The sequence below is a fragment of the Alosa sapidissima genome, chromosome 15, assembly GCF_018492685.1.
Source record: "Alosa sapidissima isolate fAloSap1 chromosome 15, fAloSap1.pri, whole genome shotgun sequence".
Taxonomy (NCBI): domain Eukaryota; kingdom Metazoa; phylum Chordata; class Actinopteri; order Clupeiformes; family Clupeidae; genus Alosa; species Alosa sapidissima.
The window spans coordinates 23,781,549-23,793,213 of record NC_055971.1 but is presented as its reverse complement, the minus strand read 5'-3'; the positions used below and the strand labels follow the sequence as shown (position 1 = coordinate 23,793,213).

Genomic DNA, 11,665 nt, shown 5'->3' with positions numbered 1-11,665 from the left:
CCTATCGCGAACAGAACCAACATTAAAAATAGACGTGAACATGAAATGAAACAACACAGAATGATAATTTGATTGTTTTAGCACACTCCAAAAAGACACAAGGTGTTCAATATTGCACTTATTAATGTGCATGTTTTGCATTAAAGTAGGCTAAGCCTAATTTTGGACTGTAACTAAAACTTGTTTTCACATGCTAAATTGAGTAAGTTAGTGTTACGACAAAACTTCCATACAACTTCCATAGGTCTACCAGAGATTTTAGAGTAGTAGGAGAGGCTTCAAGTTTAGTTGATGTGAGTTTTTAAAAACTGGCTTCAGCTTGAAGTTAGAGGAGATAACGCGCCACAGTTCATCATGTGTGTGTTTTTTGGTATATTGGCCTTGGTATGCTGGACGTGAAATTGGGAGTGTGAGTGTGATCGTTGAGTTTGTCTACTAACAACCATCATAAAATAATCCTGGTTACTTGCTTAGCGTAAATCCTCAAATTATGGCTGGGGCCTTTTATTTACTTAGGCTGCGCAAAGCACAGCACCTTTATTTGGGGCAGGCTGGTATTCAAGGCAGGCTTTTTTTTTATTTCTAACCTGTGTTTAGACATGCGTTTGGTTTGGAGTGGCATACCGGTAGGCTATCAAAAGCATAACATTTTCGTTTTGGTTTGGGATTTAATTTACTTTTGGACTGTTTGATTATATTGATGAATGTTGGGACTGATGGGCACTGAAATCTGGGGGGTATTTCATGGTTCACTAATACGTTTCATGCAGTTGAAAAAGTGTTGGGATTTCCACCGCTGTTTATTGCGTTTTTGTTCTAAGACATTTATTTCAAACAATTTCATGACACAAATATATTGCCTACTGTACTTCAGTTACCTTGGTGCATAAATCCCATAAAGTAGGCTACCACACCCCAGGCCTACTAGCGTTCTTACACGTTCAGCGTGGGGTCCTAAACAAGATGAGAATTTAGCGGTGTTACATCTGCCTGTCACAGACGTGAGGAGTTCTTTGAAGCTTGGGGTAAGGAGAATCGCAATGAATCCAACAAAAAACAAAAAATGCATCACATCTTTTTTTCAGAAGGCAAACGTAGTAAGTTGACATAGGCTACATTTTATTCATCCCCAGCCAATGTCCAGTGTTGTGGACTGGTGACTTGTTAAGCCAACATGTTCTAACGTTGCATCAACAAATGTTAACTGCAAACACATAGTGGGGCAGCCGTGGCCTACTGGTTATCACTTCGGACTTGTAACTGCAGGGTTGCCGGTTCGAACCCCGACCAATAGGAACGGCTGAAGTGCCCTTGAGCAAGGCACTGCTCCCCAAGCGCCGCTGTTGAAGCAGGCAGCTCACTGCGCCAGGATTAGTGTGTTCTTCACCTCACTGTGTGCTGAGTGTGTTTCACTAATTCATGGATTTGGATAAATGCAGAGACCAAATTTCCCTCATGGGATCAAAAGAGTATATTTACTTATACATAGTGGAGAGTTGATTTGGTTTATACCAGACAATTTAAGTAGGCCTAACTATTTGATCATGTTTGGATCATAGGCATGATGAACTTTTGTTCATTCATGGCTTCATAAAATACCCTAACATCCCATGTTACTTTTAGAGTATTCTACCATTGGCCCAAGTAGTGTGAAATAAATCTAAAAAAATAAATAAAAGTAGAATTGCACATAGCAAGAAGCTGGTCTGAGGGCAGATCTGGCGTTGTGCTCATCTCACAGTTTTGACCATTTTTATCAAAAAATATTTTGGAAGCAATCAATGGTATTATCTTAATACAGGCCCTACTGGCAAGTTTAAAATATGATGGCCGAAAGGTGAGCCACTGGTGGGGATCTGATCCGGAAATCTGATGTCACTATGGGTTTGTGTTCACAATTTGGTCCCCCTCACTTTCAAAATATCTCCTGCGCCCCTGAGGCAATGTAACGTTAGTACAGAGGGCTAACATATTTTGGACATTGTAGGCAAAACCCCCAGATCAGAGACAGATCAGCCATAATTAATTTGTATGTGGGAACTTTTAAAAGATACAAATGATAAATTAAATATTTCAACTGGAATGCTTTATTTGGAAAATAACAAAAATCATCATATGCAAATGTGAGGAATGACAAACAAAAGAGCTTATAATGCATCAGTATACTGTCAGTGTAGTTACAGTTTGCCATGATGATGGTGGTCCTGTTTGTGGAGAAGGGCTTTTTATGTCAAATACACAGTGTTCATAAAGTGTAATAGTCCATAAGGGCTGATGACAGAAGTGACTGATGTAGAGACGTAATGGAGGATGAGTAGATTAGAAGACAATGGCGGCTGACTTGCTGCTGCTGCTGCTGCCCCACACACTCTACAGTCGTACAGAACCAATCAATGATGCTACTAATGACATACAGTAAGGGCTGGAGAAGATGAAGAACATACACATAGGTTCTTGGAGCAACCACTAACGAGATTTAATTTACCACCGACTTATAAAATATATGTTAAAAAGCATTGAGACTGCCCACCACAAACTGCTCTCAAATAGAATCTATACTCTATACTTCTGTTCTGTCCAGCAGTTTACTTGAGGGAAGCCATAGCCTACTGGTTAGCACTCTGGACTTGTAACCGGAGGGTTGCCGGTTCGAGCCCCGACCAGTGGGCCACGGCTGAAGTGCCCTTGAGCAAGGCACCTAACCCCTCACTGCTCCCCAAGCGCCGCTGTTGTAGCAGGCAGTTCACTGCGTCGGGATTAGTGTGTGCTTCACCTCACTGTCTGCTGAGTGTGTTTCACTAATTCACGGATTGGGATAAATGCAGAGCCCAAATTTCCCTCACAGGATCAAAAGAGTATATATACTTACTTACTTAAACTTTTGTTTGGATGTGCATGGCCTTTGTTGACTTACACCACAGACTTAACTTATAACCGCATCCAGGAAATATGTACATACTGTAAGAGAACAATTAACAATGTAGTGAAAACATTAAAGCTTTGATTTTACAGAAGTTGAGAGCTCAGACATTATACTATAGTGCATTCCTAAAACAACAACCTACTGTGTTATGAGTGAATTTTATGAACCTATGCATTTGTTTCCTACTTTTTTAGCAGCTTTGCTAATAATGCTTATAATAATTTAAAAGATAAAATCTTTATTTAGGCTAACTCACCACCTTATTTCTCATAAGTCACGTCATGTAGCATATTTTTATTTAACAAAATTAATTTTGCTCTTATTACATTTTCCAACACTTTTCATAGCAGAGTAAAATTTCTCATCTCTGAAGCCATAGATAAGTGGAACCACAGCCCTGCCCAGAATAGTGAATGCCAAGAAATTGAAATAGCGTACAATCAGAAATATGTCCACATCAATCTGTATGACCTTGGCCTCAATGTAAGGACCCGCAACCTCCAGCGTGCACAAGAAGAACTGCAGGAGGTGCAGCAGCAGGGTCCTCTGGGCCTTGGCGGCCGCCTGCTTGTCCTTACCGGAGGCACGCCGAGCAACACGAATAATGGCCACGTAACACAGGAACAGAATGACCAGAAGCACTAGGTAGTTCAAAATAACCAAATTGCCCCTTAGTTCCATGTGCCCCTTTTTCACCAGGATAATTTCATAATAGCAAAAATTCCATCCGTTTAAGTAGCTTTTGGAAACAGCTGATGAAAATATGCACAGGTCGACAAATGGACGCAGAAAACACAGGAACCACAAAATGACTGAAATAAACAGGGTCCTTGTCGAGGTGAAGACATCGACGTGCCGCAGAGGGAAGCAGATGGCCACGTAGCGCTCCAGACACATAGCTGTGATGAAGGTGGGCGAAACGTGGGTGAGTGTGTGAAGAATGACGACGAATGGGAAGCAAAATCCCAGCGGCAGTAGGAGGTGAACATGTATGGTGACAACCACAAAATCAGTCATTAGGAAAAGGGCCGAGTCGGCGAGCAGCGTCTGGGCGAAGAACATGAAGCGCGGTTCTGCCCGGAGAGCCGGCTTTCTGCGGAAGGTGTAGTACATAAAGAGGTTGATGTAGATGAAGGGCCAAACCAGGATCTGCACCAGGGCTGTGGTCACGTTGAGCCGAATCGGGTCATTTCCTTTCAGGATCTTCTGTTCACTGCCGTTTTCAGACATGTCTCTGAAATCTTAAACCATAAAGCATTATAAAATAAAGACACATTATCCTAAAATGGATGACCATTTTAAAACATACTTGAGCCATTAACTCAGCATGAATGTTTAATATATGAGTAACCTATGATCTACAAAAACAAAGCAGCTTAATGACAATGAATGCATCAGAAGAGATTCCAGAACATTAAAACAGTAATCAACAGCTTTTGTTAATGAATATAAAGTAAAGATCTAAATGAAAGTCTAAAAGCTTTCATTTAAACACAGAAAGCAGAAAGAGCTGCTTTGTGCGTCTCTGGATCTGAGCCACCTGTTCTTTACCGTCTGTAATATCCTGACTCAGACACCCGGAGGAAAGGCCTCCCTTATTATATGTATGTAGAGGTGGACTTCAGGCCATAATAACACACGTATGCATGTCCATCTTGGATAGATTTTTTCCTTTTTTTTGTGTGTGTGTGTGTGTGTGTGTTTTGTGTTTGTGTTTGGGGTAGAGGCGGGGTATGTGGAGAACAGCAACGTGTGGCAGTTAGACAATGGGTAGTTGAATCTCATACTTTGTATATCAAGTTTATTTTGCTGTTTTAAAGTATGCCCTTCTGTTTTTGATAGACAATGTCACATGTATAACTTACTTACAACTTAGAACCCATACCTATCATGCAGATTTTACTATCATGCAGATGCAGAGTTTAGATTTCCTACAAACAAATGTATTGTTGTTGTACACCATATACACTGTATAGCCTAATACTATATGTTGTTGTATATACATATACACTGTATAGCACTTAATGAATAAAGACTAGCCCTTGAGCTAGAGGGGTTGGTCGGTACTATCTGAGGGGAACAACTCTAATAGTGATTTTTGGCAAGGTAGGCCTATACCACCCTAGAGTTAGAAAATAAGTGATAGCATTGCATTGATACAGTAGTAGCTTTTTGTGTGTTATCACCCTGTTTATGTCTATTATACGTTTATGCACTAAAATTGTATGTATAATTATGTAAATGTATCATTATCTAATGAAATATGCACTAATTTGCATACATTTCAAGGAAAATCTTAGAAGTCTTAACATTGGATAAAGTCAGGTTCAAAAGGTTCTTCTTTTTGTTTTTCATTTTGACATATTAGAGTGAAACGTTATTCCTAAAATGCTGTATTTTTGAGAATGTCTTCATATATTTGCTGAAAAACAATGTTATATGTGTCCAGAACTTTTCATACTTCAGGTTACAACTGATATACAGTATAAACCAACCTCCTCTATAAAATCCTCCAGCATAGGAGTATTACTGGAAACGTTAGTATTTGTAAGTACAACTGAAGTGGAGATGTCTGGTTCAGAGTTGTGAAAATGGTGATGATACATTTTTTATTTAATGGCTGTTGGAAGTATTTTGATCTATTCAAAATACCCAAATTCAAAACACCCACTGTAATAACATTTCTCTCTAATGTGTCCAAAATGAAAAATAAATATAGCTGCAAGCAGCAATGAGGGGGCCAAGCAGATAGGCCGGAGTAACCATGGCAACAAAATGCTGTTAGCTCAATGCTGCAATCAGACATATGACCATAAGCTGTCAAAGCAAGTTTCACATCTAGCACGTCAAAAGTTACAAGGCAAAATGCATTTTTGCTAATTGCAGTGACCCTAGAGGTCAAAGGTCACAAAATTTCTTCGGCATTCACCTGATGGGGTCATGAGTCCATGTACCAAGTTTGGTTTTGATACATGCAACGATTGCTGAGATATGAGCTCACTTCCTGTTTGGCGGCTTCGCCACAACTTTCGATTGGATGTGACGGGCGAACGCTTCTATCAATTGTTACAGAAATAAATGAAGTGACAAGGCATGGTCTGAAGATGGTCTGTGCCAATTTTGGTGAAGATCAGATGAAATTTGTGACCTATGGCGGCCGAATAAATTATATTGATGTGACAAGTTGCCCTCAGTTGACCTAAGGACCTTTCACAGTATTACCAGACACCACTAGTACAATTTAATTCTAAGCACAGCAGTGGCTACAGGCCAAAAGGCATGTTTGTGAATTACAGCGCCCCCTAGAGGTCAAAGGTCACCAAATTTCTTGAGGGTCCTCCTGATGGGGTCATGAGTCAATGTACCAAGTTACATGCAAGGGTTGCTGAGATATGAGCTCACTTCCTGTTTGGCGGCTTCGCCGCAAATTTTGATTGGCTTTTACGGGCGAACGGTAATACTTCCGAAGACAAAAAGTGATAACTTTTGTGAGGCTTGGTCTGAAGATGATCTGGGTCAAATTTGGTGGGAATCAGAGAAATTATGTGACCCCTGATACATTTTAAGTGTTTTTGATGAAATCCAAAATGGCGGAAAATCCATCATGGCGGAAATCCATCATGACGTCATAGGGTGCGTTGAACTCGGCTTGGTCCAAGGATTCCAACAATACCTGACTTTTGAAAATCGGACCAACAGGTCAAAAGTTACGTGCATGAACGCACGTCCAACTTTGGCCTGTTGGTGGCGCTAGAGGGTTCGAGTTGCCGACATGAAACTTGGTGACATGAATCATGGGACCGTCCCCAATCAGTGTGCCAAATTTCCCAACTTTTTACCATACGGTTCTATAGGCTGCCATAGACTCCCATTGCAAATAATAATAATAATAGGAAAATGTAGAAACACAATGAGGTCCTGGCAGCTTCGCTGCTTGGCCCCCAAAAATAAGAATTTTGAACCTGACTTCCAGTGTTAAGGTTTCTGTGCTTAAAATGTATGCAAATTATTACATATTTCAGTAGATAATGGCTCATTTACATACTTATACATAACATTTCGGTTACGTTGCAATACAAATATTGACTTTATGTAAATAAGCAGCTGTGGATGTTTTGTGGGGCTATTTATAAAATTTTTATGGACTATATATTTATTTAAATGTTTAGCCTATTAACCAGAAAGATATCCATCCACATACAATGGACATAAAAAGGCTGATTAAACACAAGCAGCTACCCAAATGCAATGCTATCACATATTTGTTAATTCTAGGGTGGTATACCTTGTCAAAAATCACTATGAGACTTATTCCCTTTGAATGGTACCGACTGACCAAAATTAGGGGGTCTGTACTGGCTCAAGCACTAAGAGAGAAGCATAGGGAGCAGGAGGACATCTGACAGATAGACCTAACACCTCATGTACACCAGATGCTGCGTGGCATTGTAAGGGTCCTGCCTTGTTCTGTTCTACTCACAGTGTGTGCTTCTCTGGAATGTGTGTCGAGAGAACTCTTCATCTACCTCACGTGGCTAAAAGGTTTAATAGCTACTTTAGGAAGTCATATGGTTGGCCAGGGTCATTCTTAAGCTACATTAAAACAGTATTCAGATAAACAAGTGTTAGTGGCAAGACCTATGTGCATACCGACATATAAGACATGTATTACATTTTGTGGTTCATTTAATAAAACGATTTTAGAAAATGGCTATATATGGGACCCTTTTTAATTTTAAAAAGGAAAACAAATTTATTGAAAGATGTGATGATTACAGAATACAGTTTGTTTGCTTGTTTTTTCCATCAATATTCAGTATTCCATAATTTTTTTGTTTTGTTCAAAAGCACATTACACAAATGGAATTTTCCCAGACTTCTCTGTCTCTTCTTAGGCTCTTTTTTTTCATTTGGCACATTGTCTCAAATTTAATTTACGAGATGAAACATGATTCCGCTTACAGGCATAGGTTTTCATTGCAGCATAAAACTTCTCATCTCGGAACCCATAGATCAAGGGAATAATTGCCCGGGAGAGAATGGTAAATGCCAAAAAGTTAAAGTAGCGCAGGATAAGATATATCTCTACATCAACTTCCATGACCCTTGCCTCCACATAGGGGCAGATGATCTCTAAAGTGCACAGGAACAGCTGCAACAGGTGAAGCAGCAGTGTCCGGTGCCCCTTTGCTGCCGCATTCTTATCTTTACCTGACGCCCGTCGGGCAACACGGAAGATTGACCCATAGCAGAACAGCAAGACCACTAAAATGGCCAGATAATTCATTATGTTGAGGTTGCCTCTCAGCATCATGTGCCACTTTGCCAACAGCATAATTTCATAATAGCAGAAGTTGAGTCTTTTGAAGTACCCTTGGGAAACCACAGAGAGGAGGATGAGGAAATCAATGAAAGGCTTTATGAAGCTCACTAACCACACAATGGCTATGACAATCAGAGTCCGGTTTGGGGAGAAGATGTTGACGTGCCGTAGTGGCATGCAAATGGCCACATACCGCTCCAGGCACATGGCCACGATGACGTTGGGTGACACTTGGTTGAAAGTGTACATGACTATGAGGAACGGGATGCAGAAGCCGATGGGCAGCAGCCGGTACTGGTTGATGGTGATTACAGAGAAGTTGGTCATGAGGAAGAGTGCCGAATCAGCCAGAAGCGTCTGGGCGAAGAGCAGGTAGCGCGGCTCTACCCGGAGGGTCTGCTTGGCCCGGAAAGTGAAGTACATGAAGAGGTTGATGGAGATGAAGGGCCACACCAGCACTTGTACCAAGGACATGGTGATGTTCAGATACGTCTGGTCATTGCTCTTCAGCAGCTGGGCATTGCTGCTGCTGTTCATCTCTTGCCACCTACTGTGAAGACAGCATGAGAAATTAAATGAGATAAACCAACCAACAAACAAACAAACAAACAAACATGTTTACATAACACTTTTTATCATCAACAAACATTTACATAACACTTTTTATCATCCAGATAGCTTTACAGAATAAGCAAGAGCTGTCATTTTAAATTATGTAAATAGGTTTTAGGCTTTGTCAGGCCTTGACAGGTCTTTTAAGTGCATTTTCCAACATTTTAGAAACATACAATATGCAACATGGATGATATTCACCAGAAATCAACAGGTGAGTTCACAAGCAATTTTCTTTATCTTCACAGACATAACAGATCACTCACTTGTTCCACAATCACCAAAGTGATTAAACCAGCTGATGAAATTGTGGCACTGTGAATGCCTCTGACGTCCCTCTCCCTTACATAGCAGGTCAGGTATGCATATGCAAAGCTGAATGCATAACAATTGAAAAATTACAATAAGCATTGACAAACATCTCATCATATTCATTCATTACAATATGAGAAGAATACTGAAGGTACAGGCATGAAATGTTATTAGTCCTTTACACTTTGTCAGGTAGCTGTTCTGTTGTTGATCCAGGACCCACTCGCGTATAGCCGTGGAAAGTCATCCCTTTTTAAGTTCTTTGAGGGGATCCCATGGTATTGATCAGCTGATCTCAAGACTGTTCATGTCATTGACAGGAACATTTATATATATATACATATATACATATATATATATATATATTTAAAATGCACAGTCTTAGATTGGTGCTGTGTTCTTTACGATCTTGGAATGAAGAACTTCACATTCAGTTTACACAGCCTTTTTTAATTATTATCACCTGCAAAACACATTTACACATTTACTGGATGGATTAACATTTTATTTTAGAAACTCATATTCTTTGCAAATATTTGTGTATATATTTTGCTAAATATTTGTATAATTGGACAGTATACATTTGTTTATGTTCAAAGTTCAAAGCAGACCCCTATGTTCAGAGCAACTTACAATTAAATCAATAAACATTACAAAAACATTAGAATTAACAATTTAAGGGCCCTATCTTCGTGACCCAAAACCTGACGGAAAGTCTATAATCATCACAACCAAAAGCTTATTCCTACTGAGATTTTGGACATGCCCGTCTCTTTTTTTCACCATTGGTCTCAGAGGCCTATGGCTGGAGATGGAGAAGTAACATTATTCCAACTCAAGACTCCAATCTGAATCTAATCTAAAAGCACAGCAGTAAAGCTAAAATTGTATTTCATATTATGTCTGTGGGTAGAAAAGTGCAGGGAGCATGCAGCATATTCTGGGGGGTTATGAAAAGGTTGAGAAGTAGGCCACATGATCTAATGTGAAAAATATTGCAAAACTAGAGGGTTCAAGGGTCAGCTGCACTCTTAAAACAAATGTGTTGAAAATAATAATGGGCTCATACGGGCCTTCAGTAAGAGACATTAAAACGGTGGGCAAATCCCAGTTTGGTGCCCGCAAAGTGCGAACTGGACGCAACCGGCGGGCCCCTTTTAAAAACTGACCAATCAGTGGATGCCTACCCAAGGGCCTGTTATCCGCACCCTGGTGAAAGGCTGAAATGGCCGAGGCATAAACCTTCACAGTACTGACCGCCTTGCCTTGATCCAAATAGGACTGCAAGAAGCGCAAAACTTGTGGCACAGGGCAAACCGCTGGCTCAAGACCCAAGCTGGCACACCAATCCGAAAAGATCCTCCACCTGAGTGCATAGCAAGCTCTAGTAGAAGGAGCCCTGGCGTTGTTCAGAGTCTCCTGCACAGACTCAGCTAGCTGTTCAATGACTGACTCTGCAGGGGCCAAACCCACAGGCGCAGGGCACCTGGGTTCGGATGCCAGATCTGCCCGTCTGTTCGTGACAGAAGATCCGCCCGGCAGGGTAACTGCCATGGCTGACCCCGCAGGAGCCGGAGAAGGTCTGGAAACCAAGGCCTCGCCGGCCACCGTGGAGCAACCAGCAGAACTGTGTGTTGGCCCTCCCTGATCCTCCGCAGGACCTGAGGTACAAGAGGGGATGGAGGAAAAGCGTACAACAAGCCTGTCGGCCAGTCTTGTGACAGAGCATCCAGGCCCAAACTGCCTCCCTGTCCCACGAGAGAGTACCACTCTGGGCAGTGAGTCGTTTCTGCCGACGCAAACAGGTCCACTTGTGCAGTCCCATACTGAGCCCAGACCTGGCTGACCACCTCTGGGTTCAATCTCCATTCCCCCAGGAGTGGCCCGGTCCTGGAGAGAATGTCGGCCGCCCTGTTCTCCACACTTGGAACGTGTACTGCCCTCACTGAAGCCAGACGCGGCCATGCCAATGACAGCAACTCCTCCGCCACCTGGAGGCACCGCCAGGACCTCGTGCCGCCTTGGTGATTGACATGATACACCGCCGAGGTGCTGTCTGACCTCACCAGAACATGTTGGCTTCGCAACCCTGGCAGGAACCTCTGCAGGGCGAGATGGATGGCCTTCAGCTCGAGGACGTTGATGTGCTCTGACGTCCAGGAGGGAGGCCACACGCCCCTCGCTGACAGCCCTTCCCAGACAGCTCCGCCGCCTGTCAGAGAAGCGTCTGTCGAGATGACTTGCCTCTTGTGAGGAAGGCCCCCCAGTGGAACACCCTGGAGTAAGAACCTCCTGTCCGTCCAAGGACGCAGGGCTCGGATGCAAGCAGGAGACACCCGCAACTTCACATGCCTGTCGTCTCTCGAGCTGAAAGGCATTGAACCAACACTGCAGGGGGCGTGCCTTCAGCAGGCCCAATGGCAGTACCGCAGCTGCCGCGGCCATTAAGCCCAACAGCCTCTGGACTTTGTGGGCGGTGACCAGTCTGCCGAAAG

The 11,665-nt window shown here is 42.3% G+C and overlaps 2 protein-coding genes across 3 annotated transcripts; both read right to left on the bottom strand.

Moving 5' to 3' along the window:
- Positions 1-933: 933 nt before the first annotated feature.
- Positions 934-4,036, bottom strand: LOC121683460 (odorant receptor 131-2-like). The gene is made up of 2 exons (XM_042063094.1): positions 3,362-4,036; positions 934-954 (listed from the first exon to the last, which is right to left on the bottom strand). Exons 1-2 carry the CDS (start codon positions 4,034-4,036, stop codon positions 934-936), a joined length of 696 nt encoding a protein of 231 aa, XP_041919028.1.
- A 40-nt stretch (positions 4,037-4,076) lies between these two features.
- LOC121684101 (odorant receptor 131-2-like) lies at positions 4,077-9,406 on the bottom strand. 2 transcript variants are annotated; one of them, XM_042064032.1, is made up of 4 exons: positions 9,353-9,406; positions 9,125-9,233; positions 8,440-8,796; positions 4,077-4,164 (listed from the first exon to the last, which is right to left on the bottom strand). In XM_042064032.1, the coding sequence occupies exons 3-4, from the start codon at positions 8,781-8,783 to the stop codon at positions 4,146-4,148; spliced, it is 363 nt and encodes a 120-aa protein (XP_041919966.1). In that variant the 5' UTR covers positions 8,784-8,796; positions 9,125-9,233; positions 9,353-9,406; the 3' UTR covers positions 4,077-4,145. The 2 variants fall into 2 exon arrangements, with proteins under 2 accessions (XP_041919966.1, XP_041919965.1); XM_042064031.1 differs by lacking the exon at positions 4,077-4,164 and having other exon boundaries at positions 7,718-8,796.
- Positions 9,407-11,665: the final 2,259 nt, after the last annotated feature.